The sequence below is a fragment of the Pteropus medius genome, unplaced genomic scaffold, assembly GCF_902729225.1.
Source record: "Pteropus medius unplaced genomic scaffold, Ma_sr-lr_union100, whole genome shotgun sequence".
Taxonomy (NCBI): Eukaryota; Metazoa; Chordata; class Mammalia; order Chiroptera; family Pteropodidae; genus Pteropus; species Pteropus medius.
This window is the reverse complement of record NW_024349797.1, coordinates 16,992,617-17,012,895: the sequence shown is the minus strand read 5'-3', so window position 1 is coordinate 17,012,895 and position 20,279 is coordinate 16,992,617. Positions and strand designations below refer to the sequence as shown.

General features: G+C 53.6%; 1 protein-coding gene, 1 long non-coding RNA gene and 1 pseudogene across 2 annotated transcripts; 1 reads left to right on the top strand and 2 right to left on the bottom strand.

Annotated features, from left to right (window-relative positions):
• Positions 1 to 341: 341 nt before the first annotated feature.
• On the bottom strand, positions 342 to 4,712 carry LOC120619651 (uncharacterized). Its single transcript, XR_005657585.1, has 3 exons — positions 4,607 to 4,712; positions 930 to 1,096; positions 342 to 692 (listed from the first exon to the last, which is right to left on the bottom strand). It is a non-coding gene; the product is annotated as an uncharacterized LOC120619651 (long non-coding RNA).
• Positions 4,713 to 6,070: 1,358 nt separating this feature from the next.
• On the top strand, positions 6,071 to 15,521 carry SERPINA1 (serpin family A member 1). The gene is made up of 5 exons (XM_039884113.1): positions 6,071 to 6,189; positions 10,705 to 11,339; positions 12,738 to 13,008; positions 14,276 to 14,423; positions 15,291 to 15,521. Exons 2-5 carry the CDS (start codon positions 10,709 to 10,711, stop codon positions 15,480 to 15,482), a joined length of 1,242 nt encoding a protein of 413 aa, XP_039740047.1. The 5' UTR covers positions 6,071 to 6,189; positions 10,705 to 10,708; the 3' UTR covers positions 15,483 to 15,521.
• Positions 15,522 to 18,787: 3,266 nt separating this feature from the next.
• On the bottom strand, positions 18,788 to 18,906 carry LOC120619953 (uncharacterized; annotated as a pseudogene).
• Positions 18,907 to 20,279: the final 1,373 nt, after the last annotated feature.

Sequence of the window (20,279 nt, the reverse complement as noted above, 5' to 3'; positions counted from 1 at the left end):
AGCCATCTATCAACAGACAGACTAACTGTGGTACATCCTTCCAATGGCGCTGTGCTCAGCAAGAGACAGGAGCACGGCGTTGATATAGGCAACAACTTCAATGAATTTCAAAAACTACGATGTTGATCAAAAACAGCCAAATGCAAAAAAACATACACAAAGTATGTTAATCTAAGAGCTGACTGAGCAGGCAGATGGCAGAAGCAGCTTTGGGTGCTGGTGGGAACCCAGGCAGGCGAGTAGGAAAGCCAGGATCCAGGTCGTGGCTGCGAGGGGCAACCTCATATGATGGCTTCCAGCTCGAACAGACAAAACAACTGTTTGTGTGTTAATCTAAGAGGTCGCATGCCCAGGCAAATTTTTTATTTACATGCTAAAGGTTTTCACAGGTTAACCCTAGCAAGACACCATCATCATCTGATCAAAGACATATTCCACTTATACTCTATTTCATTCCTTTTAATTCAGCTCATCAAGGATCATCTGAGAACCTGTTTTGTGCTCAGCCCAGTCAGAAAAAATGAAAATACTCAGCCCTGCCCTCAAGTAACTGCAGTCGGGTTAGAGCTGAGCTCTGGGGTTTGGAGTCTCGTCCTGCAGTCACACAGCCAGGACTGAATCTCTCTTCTGCCTTCACCAGCCCCGTGACCTAGGGCTAGTTGCTTGTCCTCTATGATCCTCAGTCTCTTTATCTGTAAGACAGGGATAACAAAGGCACCCGCATCACAGGTGTATTGTGAGGATGAGAAGAGTTAATCTTTCTGAAACGCTTAGAATGCCATCTGGCGTGTGCTACGTGCTCGGCAATTATCACTTGTTATGATAAGCGCTCTTTCTAAAAGGTCATGTGCAACGTGCCATGGAAGCAGCAGGAGGGAGACCTAACCCAGCAAAGCCAGGCTGTGGGGTGGGGGATCAGGAAGTCTTACCGATGAATTTGTCCTGGGCCCGGACGTGGGGGAACACACTGAGTCAGCCGTGCAAAGAGGAAGGGAAAGCTGCTTCCATTTCGGGACGAAGAGAAACCTTCACAAAAGCTGGCAGCCCAGGAGGCAAAGATGCAACAGACAGCTGGGCAGGCATCGGCAACCGTGTTCTGGAAAGGCCGAATAGTAAATATTTTCAGCTTTGCGGGTCACACGGTTCCTGTTGCAACCTCTCGACTCCACTACCATAGTAGGAAAGCAGCCACGGACAATAAATGAATGGGCATGGCTATGCTCCCATAAAACCTTACATGTGGACACTGAAAACTGAATTTCACGTCATTTCCTTGTGTCACAAAATATTATGTTTCTTTTGATTTTTTTCTCAACCCCTTGAAAATGTAGAAACCATTCATGGCTTGCCGGCCACACAAACACACTGGGCAGCAGGCCAGATGGACCTCCATCGCCAGCATCATGGTGACGCTCCGTGCCTCAGTTACCTCATCGGCACTAAGGGGATGTTAATGGCACCCATCGCACGGCACTGAAACAGAGCCTGGCACACAGTAAGTGCTGGAGAAAAGCCACACAGTGGAGTCAGTTTGCGGATTCGTATTGCAAAATGAAAGCAGTGAGAGACACGTTCAAACCAAGCAAACAGAAACGCTCAAAGTCAACATGAAAGACGACAACAAGGTGAATCGAACTATTTCAACCCAAGGTCCGAGTTGGGCAAGTCTGAAGAGCCCTATTGCTCTCTGTTATCTGAGCCGCCCACGCAGGGACTCTATTTCTGCAAAACAAGTCCCAAAGTCCTCGGGCGGCTCCTGCAGCCCCCCAGAGGGTCGCCGACGCCATGTCTCGAGGCAGGAGAAAATGAAGATGGGCCTGGGACATGTCTCATTGCTAGCAAACAAGCGTGTGCTTTGTGAAATTTTGCTGAAGGGCGAAGAGAGAGAGGTAATTTAAAGGCGCTCCTATTGGTCAAACTGACAATCTGGCCATCCGAAAGGAAATATCCAAAGTAGTTAAACAGGACAAGCTGAGTATCCTAAAAGCTGACAGTCTATAATGGCCAAAATGGCCCTCAAATTCAAAAGGGTAAAGTTAAAGTATGGAAAAGGTTAGCTTTATAATAAAAACATTAGTCTTTTTTTTTTTTTTTTTAATTTTAACAAGTAGGGGATGAAGCTGGAGATGTGTGTTTTATTCCTCTCGTTAACTGCGTGGTTGCTTACAATGCCTCGATTTGCCTCCTTTTTCTCTCTCTGAGTAAGGATGAGGAGTGAAAACAAGCAGCTGTGAATTAGCCAAATATTTCCAGAAAAAGCAAGAGTCGAACCACACGTAGGAAGTGGCGCCAGAGAAAGAGGAAGGAAAGAGAGTCCCCCCCGCCCCCCGCGCCCCCCTGGGAGTCGCAAGTCGGTAAATTCACAAGATGCCAAAAGGAGACAAATTCGCGGTGCAAATTCAATTCACCTCCTGGAAGAGAAAACCTAGAAAACGTCTGACCACTGCGTCACGAGAAGGCCGGGCAGGTTATGCTAACAGCGTAAGCTGGTGTTAAAGATTTCACGAGCATCACCTCGTAACAAGTCTGGGAGACTCACAGCACCCCCATTTTATAGATGAGGAAACTGAGGCTCAGAGAGGTGAAATGAAGTCCCCCCTCGAGTCCAGGTCGGCCCGGCTCCGACCACCCCACGCCCGACTCTGCCCTCCACACCTCACAGGTGCTCAGGAGGATGCTAATCGCTCCTGACCCTGTGCCTTCAGGAAGCAAAGTGAGCTCTTTGTCCCAGGACAAACAGCACTGCTCCCCAAACCTTCCCCCTGCTCAGGCCCCCGGCACCCATGTGAAAGGCTTCCTGGGCCCAGGACACGTCCCCCGAAGAGCATCCGGTGGTCGGCATTGACACGGGGCCCGCTTCTGCCTGAGGCTACCCCAGTCTTGCACGTCATCGTCTCCTTGACTGCACGATCCTGGGAGAACTGATCGTGCTTATTCCCCATCTCATGGATGAGGAAACCGAGGCTCCGAGAGGCAAAGTGGCTAAGGGCTCACGGAAAGAGCGGTGGAGTTAAGAGCTGAACTCGGTGTTTAGCCCCCAGGCCCAGGCCTGACCCACTCTGCACCCCGAAGAAGGGAGATGGTGCCTGGACGAGGACCCCACAGTAAGCGTGGGGAGAGCTGGGAGAGGAAGCGCACGGGGCTTGTCTGTGCGTGTGCACGGGACAGGCCTGTTCCAACGCTCCCTGGGGACTCTGCCAATGGCTGCGGCGCCCCTGAAGTTCACCAGTGCTCTGCTGACCAGTCTGGGCCTCTGGGCCTTGATCTCCTTGGTCCAGGGCCCCTCGCACACCCCTTCCCTCCCTGCCTGTTGCAGATCCCCCACCTCGGGTGTCACGCTCCCCTCCATCCCGCTCCCATCTCTAGACAGGGCCTGTGGGAGGGTAAGGTCTCCCCTGCTGATCTACAGCCAGCTCACGGGCTCTTCCTAGGATGCATCCACTCCCAGGGAATCAGCCCGGATGCTGCAATTGACAATTTCAGAACTAACCAAGTAGACAAGACTCTCCCCACCGTGCCTTGTGGTTCATGGGATACAGTGCCTTCAAGAGTGGCCGCTGGGTGCCCCTCACCCCGGGGATTCAGTCCTTGCTCGTTTTCCCAGATCATCCCACCACTTTCTTCCCAGGATGTGTGTCCAGGGACCTCTCTGCAGTATGAATGCTACGGGAGTGGGGCGCGGGGAGTGGGGAGTGGGGAGTGTGAGGATGGGGTGAGAAAGCGCAGAGCATGGAGCCCTTGACTCAGAAGGGACGGGCCTCAACCCCGAGCCTCTCACGGTCTCCGACTCCATGCCTCCTCCAGTGTCCCAGACCCCGCGTAGTGGCTCGCATCCCTTCTGCACCCAGCCAGGGTCTGGGACATGCATAGACCCTTCTCAGCCTCCAAGAGGTTCCCTCTGGGTGCTTCAGAGGTGGCTCAGTCCTCTTCCTTCTATAACTGGGCCTGGAAACCTGCCAAGATGCTAGAGCCAGGCCAGAAGAGTGATGTTTGTCATTTCCAGGAATCTTTTGAGCTATTGCCACTGTCTCTCTTTCAGAGAAATTGGGCGACTCATCCTGGGTCACACAGGCCGGATATGGCAGGAATAGCAGGTGACACGTAGGACTGCCTGGGCCAGAAAAGGCTACTTGACGTCCTCCTAGCTATTGGCAGCTTTGTGCAATGTGGCTTCCTGCCCCAGCTCCCTGCCCCACCCAGACCAGCTTCCTCCACCAGCCACCTAGAGCCTTCCTCCTCCCGGGCGGGCAGAGCCTGGGCACTGTGCTCAGGGCACATATGGCCTGCGTGCTGTAGTGCTCAGCAACTCAGAACCCAGAGGAAGAGGAAGAGGAAGAGGAGGGCCCATCACCACGGGAGGCGCGGCCACCACCACAGCACCAGGAACTGGAGGTAGAGGGGGCAATGCCCTTGGACTAGTCCCCAGGCCACCGGGCTTCGGGAGCTGACCTTGGCCAAAGCTGGGAAGGTGGGGCCCTTGCCGCTGTCCATCCAGCGCGAGAGGTGGGAGGGGCAGCGGAGCTTGGAGAAAGGCCATTATAAAGATGGGGAAACTGAGGCACGAAGAGAGGAAGAAATGCCCAGGAAGTGTGGAAGGCAGCCTCACCTCAGTCACGGCCTAGCTCTCCAAGCTGTGAGGCCCAGGGGAGATGCCTGTTCAGCCAGCTCCAGGGGAAGAGTCGGGGCCCTGAAGCCAGACTGTGGAGGTGGGGAGTCAGGAAGGAGGGCTCCCCTCTCCCCACTCCCACCTGGGGGACCTCCCCCCTCCCCGCCCTGTGGGGTGGGGCGGACAACATCATAAAGGGCTCACAGTGTGCTCTGCATGCACCCTGAACTGCTGAGCTTAATCCTCACTGCTGCCCGAGAGGTGGGCTCTGTCACCTCTCGGTGACATGGGGGTTAAACAGCTTGCCTGGGACACCGCTTCCCTGGCCTGAGCCCGTGTGCTAGAGGAACCTGTCGGTCACTCACCAGGCAGAGTCCCACAACTAGGACTGGGGCACGAGAGCAGGGACACAAATGGATTCGTCCATCCACTCATTCAGCAAATCGCCATGGAGCATACTGCGTTCTAAGCGGGCACGGGGCTGGGGGTGAGGGCGTTTTTAGAGTGTGCCGTGGTCTGCCAAATGGGGGCCTACAGGCCTCACCCTGCACTGCCACCCTCAGCCTCCACCTGTGCCCCGAAGGGCCTGCAATAGCCCCAGAACGGGGCCACATTCCCGAGGGAAATTCCAGCAGTGCGTGGATCAAAGCCATCTGCCAGGAGCACATGCGGTGGAAACAGAAACAGGTCTGAGGCTGGCTGGGAACTGGGCCTCCTCTTGCCCAGAGAAGCCTGAAGATCAGGGCTTCCGGAGGGCTATGCAGGCCACAGTAAAGAACCTACTGTGTGTAGGCATTCTACAGAAGTCATTTCGTGTGTCCCCGACAACTACGCTAGGGGGCGGGACATCCGAACCCCAGTGGCACAGGTGAAAACACCCCCCGGGTTAGACAGGCGAAGAAGCTGCGTGCACAACTCTTCTCTCCAGCTTTACTCTCTGATCTGCGCCCGTGGCCACCTATGTCAGCTAAAGCGTCTGTCCCCATCGGTCATGCTCTACCTTCTCCTCGGGGAAGCTGAGACAGCTTTTGTATGAGGCTGGCTTGGTGACTTTGAATGAGCAGCCTCTCTGCTATAGGCCTCAGTTTCCCTGTCTGCCAAGTGGGCACGTAACCTACTGCAGCCCCTCCCCACCCCCCAGTTCCGCGGTGCATCTTCAGCGGCGGCAGGCATTTCGAGGTGGCTCAGTAAATGGGAGCTCTCACTACCAACAAGGCGGCCACTGAGAACTCTCCAGAGGGCGTGCAGGGCCCAGCCAGTAATGTTGTCCCGCAGCGCCTGAGTCATGCCACCCCCACTTTGGATGCTGTGGTTTACGAGCTGGGTACAATGACTCCCTTTGGTGTACAGAGCAGAGGGCCCCACTGTCCGGGAAGAGCACAGACAGGCAGCGTGGGCGGGCGGCTCGGTGTTGGTGGAAGGACCTGGTCTCTGTTTGCTCCTCTGATAACTGGGTTGACCTTGGTTAATATTCACCGGCAGCCTCCCCCGTCACTCCCCTGGGTCCACTGCTTAAATACGGACGAGAACAGGGCTCTGTCTCCTCAGCCTTGGTCACCAGCCCCGGCCTAGAACAGTGAACCGTAAGTATGCCTTCCAGTGGGGAGGGCCCCCAGCGGGGCCTCCGGGTCCCTGCACTGCCCAGGCCACCCCCGAAGAGGCAGGGACAATGGAGCGGGGTGGGCCTCCTGTTGTCATAGTAACAGCATCCCAGGGCCTCCCCAGTAACTACTGGTGGATAAACTGGCCTACTACGAGCAGAAGTGAAAGTAAGTATCTGGCTACGGAGTCCAGGGACCCAGGAAGGAGCACGTTTCTGTTGGCACGGCTCCTGCGTCTTTCCTGCCAGTTGCCTCCTGCAGGCCTCACCCCCTCACCCCCGGCTGTTTGGGTGTGTGACTTACCCCCTTCTACAGATGAGGAAATTAAGGCCCAAAAGGGACAGCGGGAAGCCCAGGCTCATGTAGGGACCTGGTGGGGAAGCCAGCGGAGATTAGAAGCCCAGAGTTCCAGCTGCTCATTGGGTGATATGCTCAGCTGGAGGCATCACGATGGGCCTCCGTGAGCACAGTGGGCTTCAGGGCGCCCTCATGCACAGTTTAAGATGGGAACCCCTGGGAGGGGCACCATCACTGGGGTTCAAGCTATGTTCCTGAGCCCTCGCTCTGGCCGGGCACCTTCCAAGCTCCTTACGTGCAGTCCCGCATTTAAGCCTCCCAGCATCTTCTGAGGTAGTTACCATGGTGATTCTCCTTTCGTAGGTGAGGAAATTGAGGACAGAGAAGTTCACAGCTTGCCCCAAATTACACACCACCCAGGATTCAAACTCGGGCCACCTGGCTCCAGAACCCACGCTCCTGATCCCGTTCTTACTGTCGACATTAATCCTCTCAGGTCTTAGGTGCCAGTCGGGACTGGGAAGGCTGGGCTGGCTTGGCTGTGGGCCTCACTGCTGCTGGGTGACCATGAACGGTTACTCAACCTCTCTCTCCTCTTGGACAAAATGTAGATAACCTTTGCCCTCCTTCTCCTCACCCTACCCTTACCGGCATTGGTCTCCGGAGTGTTGGAAGGGTACGACTCCTCTGTCACTGGGTTTTGGAGATGGGGCTACGAAGATGACCAAGCTCAGGGTGCCGAGACTCCCGTGCAGCTCTCTGAGAACAGATGCTTCCGAGAGCAGGGTGCCAGGCATTTCTTGGCACCGTGCACATATTTAATTTGCACAAGAGCTCTGTGAGGGAGTGCACCCTATCATTTCCAGAAAACTGAGGTTCAGAGAGGTGAAGTCACTTGCCCGAGGTCACAGAGCTGATAGCGAATGGAACTCAGGCATTCTGGGCTCAGAGCCTCGGATCTTAGCCACAGTGCGACGCTGCCCCATTCATCTCTGAGATTCTCTGCTACAAGGCCTCTGGCTTCAACTTCCCACACAGCGAAAGATTAAATGCCAGGTTCTGGAACTGAAACGCCCGGGGTTCAATCCCAGCCCCATAAGCAAGTAGCTCTGTGGTTCTCAGTAAGTTACTTAACCTCTGTAGGCCTCGATTTCTCCATCTATAAAATGGGGCTAATAATAATAACTCCCACCTTGAAGGGTAAGCTTTGAGGGAAGATCAGATGAAACGCTGCATATAAAACATCTGATGTTCACTATGAGTGACGATGGCGACAGTGATGCTGTTTGCTGAGCAGAGGGTCTGGCGGCTCATAGGCAATAAATAAATAATTGGAGAAGGGAATTAAAATTTTTCCAAACTCAAAGGTGGTTCATTGCTGAGCAGGAAGGGGCCCCTTCCCTGGGCCTGGGCAATGTGGCAACTGGCCAGGAGGAAATCTGCCCGTTCTCAAGCGCGACCCCTACCCGTGTGCACCTACAGGGAGGGAAGGCCTCCCCATCTGGCAGGCGCCCGCCCACCCATCACCTTGTCTGTCCCTCACCTCTGCCCTGTGAGACATTCTTTCCTCCACTTTACAGACAGGAAGCTGAGGCTCAAAGAAGTGAAGTCACTTGCCCAAGGCCACTCGCCCATAAGTAGCAGGGCTGGGTCACACCTGGGCTTATTTAATGCCAGGTTTCAGCAGGTTGTGATCTGACGGCACAGTTGCTTCCCTAGACCCTGCTGAGTCACTCTCGGTCACTCAGTTCATGCTCCTGGGTGGAAATGATGTGAGATTAGGCAACAGGCATGGCTTCCTTCGCTCTCTCCCCCCTGGCCAAGCCTGCTCCTACCCGACCCGGACTCCGGGCATGTCCCCATGACATCTTCATCCTTTTTGCTTTAAATCTTGGTCCATATACCTCTGGGTGCCTCATATCTACTTTCTCATCTGGGGCTAGTTTCCGTAGCTCTGGGCTTTCGGGGGTGCAGAGTGCTGCCTTTCATAGAAGGAGAGAGCAGAAGTCTCGGGCCCCTAAAGTGGTAAGGAACGGATTGGGACACAAAACGAAGCCAACAGGAGGCTCAAAGCCTTGGTCTATGGTTCCAGTGGTGAGAAAACCAAGGCTTGTTCCTGCTTTGTCACTGACTCGCTGTGTGGCCTTGGCAAGGCCGTGACCAGCTCGGGGCCTCGCATCTCTTACTGTGAAAGGAGGAAGCCAGAGCGGGTGATGTAACACCCAGGAAGATAGACCGGGGGCCCCTCTCCACTCAGCCCCCGTGGGCCTTGCCACCTTAAGGGGGAGGGCACCGCACCCATCTCTCCCCATGGGAAGTCTCAGTCCGTTTTGCTCCACGAAACCCAGACACCCCCCTAATTAAGGATCCGACATTAATGCCCAGGGACCTCATTTAGGTCTCCTCCCACCTTAGTCCATCAGGTGGGGGGAGCAAGGCCCCAGGACAAGACGCTTGCTTGAGGCCAAGTGGACAGCAGTGGCCCTGTCAGGGCGAGAAGCCACAGCCTCTGGCCCTGAGGCCACTCGGTATATTTGGTGTCCCACTCCACCGAGGCCCGGATCCCGTGGTGTCTGAGCCCTGCAAAGATGGGGAATTTCCATCAACCCTGAGCGACTGCACCGAACTCCAGTGGGGAGGTTACAAGAAACTCGAGGGAGATGGAAAGATACAGAACTAATTTTAGCACCGTCCTCAGCTCTCAACCGCAGGCCAGTTCAAGAAAAATATAAATACGTCTTATGGAACGTGTGATCTGCTCTGTTTGGATTATTTGGAGGCATGAAGGCCAGAGAAAAGGTGATGGAGAGAGAGAGACCAGTTTTGTGATTCATTTTGTTTTTTTACTGGAAAAAAACTTTTAAAAGTCTGAGGAGGTAGATGAAACCAGTATTTCTTATTTCCAACTTTTTCCCCTGAGGTTTTCTATTCCAAATTCAAGGACTCCTTTGTCTTTGTATTTTATTAAAACGATGACTTTAGTTCTGTGAGTCATAGCTAGCTATGTGGTCGCAAGCACATTCGCCTGTGCTCAAACCTCAGTTTCCCCATCTATGGAAGGAGCAGGTTGTACTTGGGGGGCTGCGGACTGGTGCTGGGGCAAATGTGGAGTAGAGAGAGCCCTGTGGGGCAGGGCGGGCTCCATGTTGCTGTGGGGGACACTAACTTTCACTTTCGCTAGTCAGAAGCTGCTCTGGCTGGTTCACCCACAGGCCTCACCGCTCCCTAGTCTCCCCCAACCATGGAACTCATCTCCCACCCTGCCTGTCCTCTGTAGGCTTCTAGTTTGAAACCCCTACTGGCCTCTCCCTCATGGAGCTGTGCTCTCAGATCCCCTTAGGGTAAGATGTGGTGTCCATACTTACTCTACTAAATTCCCTCAACAACCTCATTTTCTCTATGAGGCAAAACGAGGGCCTGAGACTAAGTGACTTGTACCTAGAACCCAGGTTGGTCTGAAGAGAAAAGAGATGTGTTTTGTAACTGCTGCCTCCCACACACACACCCTCACTACACGAGAGAGACCAGCATCTCTAACACCCATGTCACTGCTGAGCCCAGAGCTGAAGCACAGGTGGTGACCAGGATAAGCAGCTAAGCTGACTGCAGGGACCACAGCCCATTGATGTAGTCAAGACTGCAGACTCATTGTGAGGGCAGCCCTGCAGCCCAAGAAAAACTACTAAGGGTTGAGGCTCCGGGTGCGGTGAGTGGGCACAGATCCCTGCTGAGTTTCTCCAAAGCTCTGCTGTGTGCTGGCTGTGTGTTCCTGGGAAAGATCCTTCTCCTTCTGAGTAGCAGCCCCTCTGTCCGTTAAACAACAGGGTTCCATGGCAGCCCCCCAGGGCTGTTCCAGATCCAGTCATCACTGAGCCTGATCTGGCCGCTCCCTGGATAACTGTGCGCATGCGCCTTATGCTTCCCATGCCTTGGGTTCCCCTTTGTAAAATAGGGGCTTTGGCACCTGCACTTCAAGGTCATTGCAGACTTTAGTGGTGCCATCGAGGGCGTGGACTCTGGAACCAGCGTATCTAGGTGTGTGATTCTGGTGTGAGTCTTTCAATGATGATGACGTAGGAAAGTGCTGGGCACATAGAAGATGCTCGGGAAACACTGGCTGCATTACATGGTGTGATCGGAGGCCAGAGGGACTCATCCTGTGGCCTGACCTGGGCGTTGTGCCCCCTCTTGCTCTTGCAGGATAATGCCGTCCTCCATCACGTGGCGCCTCCTCCTGCTGGCAGGCTGCCTGGTCCTTGGCTCCCTGGCTGAGGGTCTGCAGGGAGTTGCTGTCCAGGAGACAGACGAGCACGACCAGAAGGGAGCCATCTACAAGATTGCCCCGAACCTTGTGGACTTCGCTTTCAGCCTGTACCGCCAGGTGGCCCATCAGTCCAACACCAGCAACATCTTCTTCTCCCCAGTGAGCATCGCCACAGCCTTTGCGACACTCTCCCTGGGGACCAAGGGTGACACGCACACCCAGATCCTGGAGGGTCTAGATTTCAACCTCACAGAGAGAGCAGAGGCCGATATCCACAAAGGCTTCCATCATCTCCTTGACGCCCTCAACCGGCCAGATAACCAGCTGCAGCTGACCACTGGCAACGGCTTGTTCATCGATGAGAATGCGAAGCTAGTCAGTAAGTTCTTGGAGGACGTCAAGAAGCTGTACCACTCAGAAGCCTTCAGCGTCAACTTCAAGGACTCCGAAGCGGCCAAGAAACAGATCAACGATTATGTAGAGAAGGGAACCCAAGGAAAAATTACGGATCTGGTAAAAGACCTTAACGAAGACACAGTTTTTGCTCTGGTGAATTTCATCTTTTTTAAAGGTAAGGTTGCATACCCAGCCTAATCTTATTCCCATGAAAATATCCGAGAGTGTTCTCAAACACTCAGTTCTTCAACTTTCCTCGGCACTGCAGGATGCGATATGGCTATGCATCTCTGCGTGTGTCATTCAGTTTTCTTCATGTAACTAAAAATCTTTCCATGATGAAATAAGGTTAAGGAGCAACGTAAAACAGTCAAAGCGTCGCATTCCCTGCAGGACTTTTCAGAGCCTTTTGCACACATTCTCACGTGCACTGCATGGACGGAGGTAAAAAAATGCAATGTCTCCCCAAACAGAGAGCCAGAAAAACAAACTTTAGCAGAGTGTACGAAGGGAATAGAGTTTCTCGAAACATACTCTAAACAGCACCAGTGTAGTAAGAGTGACAGATTTGCAGTCAGAACGATCAGGACTCGAATCCTGCCTCTACCACTTATTAGCAAGTCATTTTACTTCTTTGAGGTTCTTAGTTTCCTCTCTGAAACACGGACGTAATAATTCCCTTGTCGTCAGGTTTCTGTAAGGAATAAACATGTTACAGAGAACATGGGACCGGATGCTCACAAAGTAGGTGCTCAACTAAACTTGACCCTCAGCCTGCCTTCCTCCCTCTGAGGGATGAAACAGTGAGGAGCCCGCGGGCCCCAGAAGGGATTCTCGCACAGTGTGAACAGCCCGCGGAAGCAGGCTGGGGCAGCGGAGGTGAGAGTCAAGGCCAGGCGCTCCTCGGTCTGAGTGCAACAAAGAGCGCCAAGGCCACGGTCAGCACATCGTGGGTCCCAGCTCTGCTGTGAGGCCTTAGGCGGGTCTCATCCCCTCTCCAGCCTCAGTCTCCATCTCCCACCTCATGAGAAACTTGGGCTCAGGCGTCCCCGAGGCTCCTGTCTACTGTGACTTGCAGGGTGGTGACGTTCTCTCGGTATAGCAGAGGGGAGCTGCCCAGGCATCCACATCTCATATGCTGGTCCAGGAAAAGGGCACTAGATTAAGAACAAGAGTGATTTCCCTGAATGATGAGAACCGCCGATTAACAAGGGGAAGGGGGACTCGGACAGGGGGTGCCGTGTATGGCTGATGCCAATAATTTTCATTTAGAACCTTCCAAGCAACCCTCAATTAAATAACATGAAACGCAAGTTAAAATGCTTACTCTGCCCAGCCCAGATGGCACCCCGCGGCCTCTGAGATGGAGCAAATCTGGACAGTACTCTAGTCTTGCGTCATCCTCACAAAAGTCCTTTCAGTGGCCTGATGGTTGCTGTAGTGTCAGTTTACAGATGGAGATGCTGAGGCTCAGTGAGAAGCATCTCATCGAGGAGGCTCGGGGCTCCTTTATAGTCCACACGCACCCAGACCTTTCCCACCCCGGCTGATGTGCACCTTTACCTCCCTCCAGGCAAATGGGAGAAGCCCTTTGAGGCTAAGCAGACCACCGAGGAGGACTTCCACGTGGACCAGGACACCACCGTCAAGGTGCCCATGATGAACCGCCTGGGCATGTTTGACCTGCACCGCTGCGACACGCTCTCCAGCTGGGTGCTCCTCATGGACTACGTGGGCAACGCCACCGCCGTGTTCCTCCTGCCCGACGAGGGGAAACTGCAGCATGCGGAGGACTTGCTCACCAAGCAAGTCCTCTCCAAGTTCCTGGAAAAGAGATACGTAAGGTGACTGCCCAAGCCACCAAGCCCGGCCAGAGGGGGAGGGACAGTGGACCAAGCCAATGTGCATGACCTTGTGCTTCCAGACTGAGGCCGGCGGCAATTCAGGTAGCACCAGCCGCGCTCCGTGAGAGGGACAGTGCCCACGGCTGAGGAGGCGCAAGTCCTGTCCTTGGGGACTTCCTCCCCAGCATGGACGCTGCCCCCTCCTGGTGCCAGCACTGGGTGCAGGGTTAGCAACACCAACACACGCTTGGGAGAACCAAGAGGGAAGCGGCGGGGCTCCCGGCGAAGGCAGCAGCTGAGCGTAGTGTAAAAAGACAAAGTCCACGGCTAAACAGAGGGAAGCTGCCGGGAGGGGCCGGAAAAGCAGAGGCCTCGAGTGGGAAACTCCAGCGCGAGTGTGAGGACGGGGCCAGTCCCTCTGTCACTAGATCGGTGTGGTGTGATTGGGTCCCTCGGAGTGAAGGAATACTCGAGCATGCACCCCAAATTAGTACACATCTCTGCATTCATCAACGGCCACGTCCTCAGGAATATTGTATCGTGTACATCATAAAATACACGTAAACATTAAATACGTGCAACAGGAACATACATTAGTCATCAAATAAATCAAAATTTAAAATAAACAAAAATAAGTAACATATAAAAGAATACATAATAAACATGTCTGGACGAAGGAACATAAAAATACAAGACAGCATGAGGCCGCAATGAAAAGAGAAGGACTAACGCCTCTTCGTCACCCGGCCCCCTCCCGTGCCGAGGAACGAGAACGAGGAGGGGCAGGATCTAGAACCGGTCAGCAGAGCCTGAGAGCCGGTCAGCTCACGCATGCCGGGCCCTTGTCCCCATGGAAGACAACGGCTGAACAACCACTCCCAGGCGGGCACTGATCGTTCACGGATGATATCGCTCAGAACCTGACACCACGCCCCACATTCCCCTGGGAGTCCAGCCCCAGGAAAGTCCCAGTCTGGGGGTGACCACACCCTGCAGGGAAGTGCACAAAGTTCTTCCAGAGGATACCCTGCGTCTTTCTGGAGGGCTTCTCAGAGGAGGCGGCATTTGAGAGGCTCTGCAGGACAAGAGGATCCTGATCATTCTAACAGTCTCTGACACAGGTGCAGAGAACCCACAAATAGAATAAACCAACACTGACCTCCAGCCTCCCGCGGGCAGAGAGACAGGGCACCGCGTGGGGGAAGTGAGCAGAAAAGGAAGCCCTTTCAATGCCACCAAACTCCTTTGTCTTCTAACCCTGTGACAGGTCTGCCAATTTACAGTTGCCCAAACTGTCCATTTCTGGAACCTACGACCTGGCAACTGTCCTGGGCAATATGGGCATCACCAAGGTCTTCAGTAACGCGGCCGACCTGTCCGGCATCAGTGAGCAAGAACGCCTGAAACTGTCCAAGGTGAGTTTGTCCCTGGTGCCCGTAGTTTCCTTGTGTAAAGAGACTGCGGCTCAGGGGGGAGCTGAGGAGGGACAAAGGGACACAAATGTATATAAAGACTGAGGTCTCTGAGGACTGCCATTGCATTCACCAAGATGGGAATGAGGTCAGATGGAGGAGGTGGCCTCATGTGCTGCTGGCATTTTAGGGACTTCCTCTGAGGTCATGTCACTGACCTTCTGTCTCATCTTTGATCAGGGCCTTCCCTTCTTTGGGCCTTGATAGACCCATATTTACAAAGACAGGCCTGGGGTCAGGGGTTTCAGAGGACTTTAGGCCCTTGTATCCTGTGACATTGGGAGCCACTGATGAGTCACCAAGTCTGAGTTAATGAGTGATTTTGGTTAAAGATGCCATTTATTCAGAACTAATGGTGACCAAAGGAACAACTACAAGTCAATACTGGCTACAAACTGAGTGCCTGGTTGTGGACTAGGTACTGTGCAGGTCCCCATCAGAATCCTGGTCCCCAATGAGCTTAATATCTGGTACTAGAAACAAGAAATGTCCCAGGAACACAGAAGTTCAAGGCAAGGCTCTGCCCCCTGAGGTGGCAGGCTGTTTCCAGGGAGGCCAAGAATGCTGGCCGGGAAGGAGGCGTGCGGATCTGCAGGTGGAGTCGGCAGAGGAGGTGGATGCCGCCCGTGTGGCCCCTGCAGGGAGGGGCGGATGTGGATGGGACAGGCTGGTGGAGACAGGCCTCGGCAAGCGCCCTCTCTACCCCCACCCCTGGCAACTCTCTCCTCCTCAGGCCTTGCTCCCGTGCCTGGGTGGGGTCAGGCCACCTGTATCCGCTCAGAACAGGCCTCTGTGCTCTCTCCCCTCCAGGCCGTGCACAAGGCAGTGCTGACCATCGACGAGAAAGGGACAGAAGCTTCTGCAACCACGATACTGGAAGCCATTCCGATGTCGATTCCCCCAACTGTCCAGTTTAACAGGCCCTTCCTCATCATCATCTACGATAAAAACACCAAGAGTCCCCTCTTCGTGGGAAAGGTGATGAATCCCATTCAAAAATAACTGCCTCTGTGGTCCAGTCCTCACCCCAATCCCCCGCCCTCACAGGCCAGGTCCCCTCCCTAGACGACAATAAAGAATGACCGGCTTGGCCCAAACTTGAGTGTGACATGCAAATCCCTGATTCTCATCTTCGATTCTCCCTTTACGTCCCCAGGGTGTATGTGGAATGCAGGCCACAGCAATCTTTCATGTATCCATTATATTAATATTTATTAGACATTTATACTGTCCGGGCACAGTACTCAGCCAGGGTGAAATGCTGGCTGAAAGCCGTGGCTCATTGCCCCTTCCCCAATCACGATGGCAAAGCTCCAGGTCTCCAGGCTTGTCTGGGAACTGCTAAGGGCAATTGTACAGCTCAGATTCCAGCCCATGGCCCCTGCCTCCACCAAGCATCCACCAGGTCCTCCTGCTAAGCCCCCCACCCCTGTGCCCCCATGAGAACCCCTCACCCTGCAGGGCTAATAGCGCCAAGCACAAGGCTGCCTCCCTGTTGTCCCCAGCACCTTCAGCTCACGCAGGGACACTGAGCTGCCATGTCTCCGGCAGCAGAGGGAGAAGACTGGGTCCCCTTCTCATCCCACATCGTCACCTGAACCCCGACTGCTCACAGGTCTTTCCTGCAAACACCTCTGGCTGATCTTTCCGGGACCCTTTCCCAATGGGGCTGGACTGGGAACACATATGTCCTTGTCATTCCACTTCCGGCCCAGGTCCTTCAATTACATTCCCCTGGAAGCAGCTCCCTTCTCCCAGGTGAAGACAATGGTCTCTTGTACTGGTCTGTATCACCTGCTCAGGGTCAGTCCCCAAGTCAGCCCTACTCATTATGTCCTCCATCCTCATTATGTGGCCAAGATGTCCCGGATGTCTCTGGAAAGTCATTACGATGATTCCCTGGTCCTGGGAGAGGAAGTACAGCAGACCAGCGACATCCCCTGGCCCTGCCTGCCCTCCCTCGGCTGAGCTCTGACGGGGACACATTTCAATGTGCCTGTTCCTGCCCCACGGCCCTCCCTGTGGTCTCTGGAGGGAAACCACAGCTCCCGGGCCAGAGATGGAGGCTGTTCCGGGGCAACCCTGTTCACTCGGGGCCATGGGGCTCCTTCTCACCCTCTGAGGCCCCGGCGAAGTGCTGTGACAGTCAGCAAGCCTGGCTGGGCCCCGGCCTGAAGGAGCCAGCTCCCCGGACTCCCATGGGAATGGGCTTATCCTGGGGAAGGGTGGCCCCATCCCATACAAACCTGGTAATCACCGTCTAAGCCTCTTACCGGGGATGGATGTATACCTGACGAACCAGGTTGAGTTATAGGAATTTACACCTTTTAAGTCAAAATGGCCACATAAGCACAATTTCACATCATTTAATATAATGAGTAAAGATTCAACTGGTTCCTAAATAAGCTTCATATCCTTTTGAGTTTTCTCTGCCTCGAGACTTCCAACTTCTACAAATTCCAGTAATAACATGAAAATTGTCAAGTACCTACAATGATGCCAGACCTGAGGGTCTAAGGATCTGGATCAAGTTCAGATTCTGCCACTTTCCAGCTGTGTGACTTCAATGAAGGTGCCAAATCTCTCTGAGCCTCAGCTTTACCTGCACTTTAGAGTGTTTAAAATGTAACTGCTGATCCTCAAAACCGGTCCTTGAAGGACAGGGACTAGGAATTGTTATCCCCAATTTAAAGACAGGGAAGTGGAGTTTCGGCAGGTTGGAGGTGTGCTGGCCAGGCCTAGGAGGCAGGTCCCCCACTTAGGCCCGGGCTGTCCGAGGGCACGCGCTCTCCAGGCCAGTTCAGACCTAACGAACAAGTCCAGCCCCGCCCCCCATCCGCACCGGCTCCCCCTCCCCAGCCTAACTCGAGCTGGAGACACAGCTTTGGGGTGTTCTGGGCTGGTCCAGGCAGTTTCTCTCTCCAGCAGAAATCCAGATCTTCTCTGAGACAGATGGGGAAGAAGCACACAAGCAGGCTCCCGGCTGAGGCAGGGACAACGCGGCGGTGACATTTACACCTCTCTGGCAGTTTGCAGGGGAAAACGCACCCATTCAATTTCAAGCACAAATAACAAAGTTTTGATTTTAACTACAAGCTGTGCCCTGACTGATGGGGGCATCTGAGCCTCATCTGTAAGATGAAGACGAAGGTCAAGGTGCTTCTGGGCTCTCACGCTTGGGCGCGGATTCGGAAATGGGAAAAGGGCAGATTACGTGTTACTTTCCATCCCGTGGCTCCCTTGGTCCCCCACACAAGCCCATGAGGTGGGCACTTGTTCAGCAAGAAAATGAGAACATCTGCAATATCCTGGGGATAGAGAAGGAGACCCAGCTCCCACCCTTGACGAACGCTGGTCCATGGTGATAGATCATGGGTAACAAGCCAGGCCTCGTGGCGTGGTGACTCTGCGCCTTCAGAGTCCTTCCAGAGCCATCGGCAATGACCCCCAAACATCTGCGAACAACCCGGACAACCCGCGAGCTCCTCTAGAGGCTGGGGCTGTGCCGCTGTTGCTCCTTTGCTGATGCTCACCACCGGTGCTGAGGGCAAAGCACGGGGCGCACTAGCAGCCAGGCCCTGCGGGGCTGCTTTGAAATGGCAGGGAGCCACGTCCTGCAGGGCTAATGGAATTAGGGCTCCGGAGTGGAGAAATCAGAGAAAGGCACTCTCACCAAGGCAGCTCCCTCCCCAGTGAGGACACAGCAGCAGCCCAGGGTGCTAGCCATTGAGATTCAGAGCTCTTCGTGACAAAAGCAAAACCCAGCCCATTCCGGCTGGTGCAACTAGAATCTAGGAAAACGCACTCAAAGTAGCAAGCCTTCAGTGATGGCTAAGGTCACAAACGGCAATCCTCAGGAGGGAACCGTGTTAGAAAGTGCCGGAAAAGGGGTGATGAGCACGTGCCAGGTGGCATGGTGAGCATCTGCCAGGAAATTTGGGAGATGTGGAGTGGGGCAGAGTCACCCTGGAGAGGGAAACAGCAAGACAGTCCCGCAGGGAAAGCCTGACCCCAGGTGGAATTGACAGATAATTACCAGGAACATTTGCTAGCAGAAGTGAAAGCTGCCTTCCACAACCAGGTGCCCACCTGCTACCACTGTTCATCACTTTGCTTATCTGGGAACGAGTGAGCCGCAGGCAATGAAAGATCAGACCTGTTAGCATTTATTTACTTACTTACTTATTTGTTTGTTTGTTTATTTTTAATTTATTTATTTTTTTAGGTCAGACAACCTTGGTTGACCTCACAGATTGCAAGGACCTTGTCACCTTACAAGCCTTTATTATTTTTTTTTTAATTTTTTATGCCTACGGCACCTGGTCTGCCTAGGTGGTCTCCCATCCAAGTACTAGCCAGGCCCGATTCTGCTTAGCTTCTGAAATCAGATAGGATTGGGCTTGTTCAGGGTAGCATGGCCGCAGACCGTTAGCATTTTTTTAATGCCATCGTGGGACTTTGACAGAGAGCACAGAGAACAGAGCAAGTTAGAAATATGTATTAGTTTTAAAAAGCTATTTTTTCTTTGGTCTGCAGTTATCAATAGCCTCAAAATATGTTCTGAGTATCATCAGTATAACGTCCTTTAGTTCCGAGGTGACTTTCAGCATTAAAATGTTAGAATGAAAATGCCCACCCCACATCCCCCAAAGTAAAAAGAACTCAGGAATCCCAAATCAGCCTGTAATTAGTGTAGCCTCCTGGGTAGGCCATTCGGTCTCTGTGTGTCTCAGTTTCCACTACTGCAAAATGGGGATAACGAGGCCTAACACGTTCAAAGTTTCTTCTATGGGTTATTCTGCACTGTGTTTTTTACTGCTGGTTCTTACTGAACATTAAACTTTAATCGAGACTGCAGATTTCAAAGGTAATGGTTTGGGGCTAGCTTCCGGCTTCTCCATCTCTTGATTCACAGGCAGAAAATTAACAAAGGAGTAAATTACAGATAGTCACACAGTTTGTGACCATGGACCCTGAGCCTAGGATTTTTTCATGACTCCGCCACTGACATGCCATGGGGGCTGGGGAAGTCACCGCCCCTCTGTGAGCCTGGTTTTCTCACCGGCAAAGCAGGAGCATTAAGGTCCTTTGAGGTCCTGACACTCTGCAAGACTCTAACGACATCAACACGGCCCCACGTCATTCTTTCACACGGTCGCTCTGAGCGGTGGCACTCGGCGGGGGCCTGTTATCTCCCATCTGTGCCTGGACAAATGGACTTTGGAGACCAAAAGAAATGGATTCCAGCTCCCGACCTGAGCTTTCCTAGGGCTGGCACCTTGGCAGCCATCAGCCAGTGACTTCAATGTCAACTGAATGCCAGTGTCAAATAATCGCTGACATGTATTAGGTTGACCACGTCTCAGGCACAGTTCTAGGCTCTGGATGTGTTTAACCATTTACTCCTCTCATCAAAGTGAGATGAATGCTTAGCCTTACAAGGGCCTTCGAGTGGCTCCCATCACCCCACCCTTCAGATGGCCTTGCACCCGCTAGTTCCCCTAGACTAGGCCACGCCAGGGAGGGACAGCAAGGCCCTCCGATGAGATCAGGTACTCGCTGGCTGAGCGCTGGAGGCTCTCCAGGCTTATTTCCTGCATGAAGTGGGGTGATGGGGAAGGGGGTTACTAGGCCATGGACTGTCCCAGTCCCCTGAGACTGCCCTGTAAGTAGACGCCATAAGAGAGTGTGGGACAGCCCGTGTGACGCATCCAGGCCAGCAAGCCTCTCTGGAGAATAAGTGAGTCCCACCTGCTAAGTGAGTAATTCTCCATCAGCCTCCTCCTGGGAGGGTGAGGG

What these genes read in the sequence shown, in the direction of transcription:
- SERPINA1 (XM_039884113.1), top strand. Translation starts at nt 10,709, where the DNA reads ATGCCGTCCTCCATCACGTGGCGCCTCCTCCTGCTGGCAGGCTGCCTG. An exon ending in CTGGAAAAGAGATACGTAAG is followed by an intron (nt 13,009 to 14,275) that starts GTGACTGCCCAA and finishes ACCCTGTGACAG; the next exon opens with GTCTGCCAATTTACAGTTGC. An exon ending in AACGCCTGAAACTGTCCAAG is followed by an intron (nt 14,424 to 15,290) that starts GTGAGTTTGTCC and finishes TCTCCCCTCCAG; the next exon opens with GCCGTGCACAAGGCAGTGCT.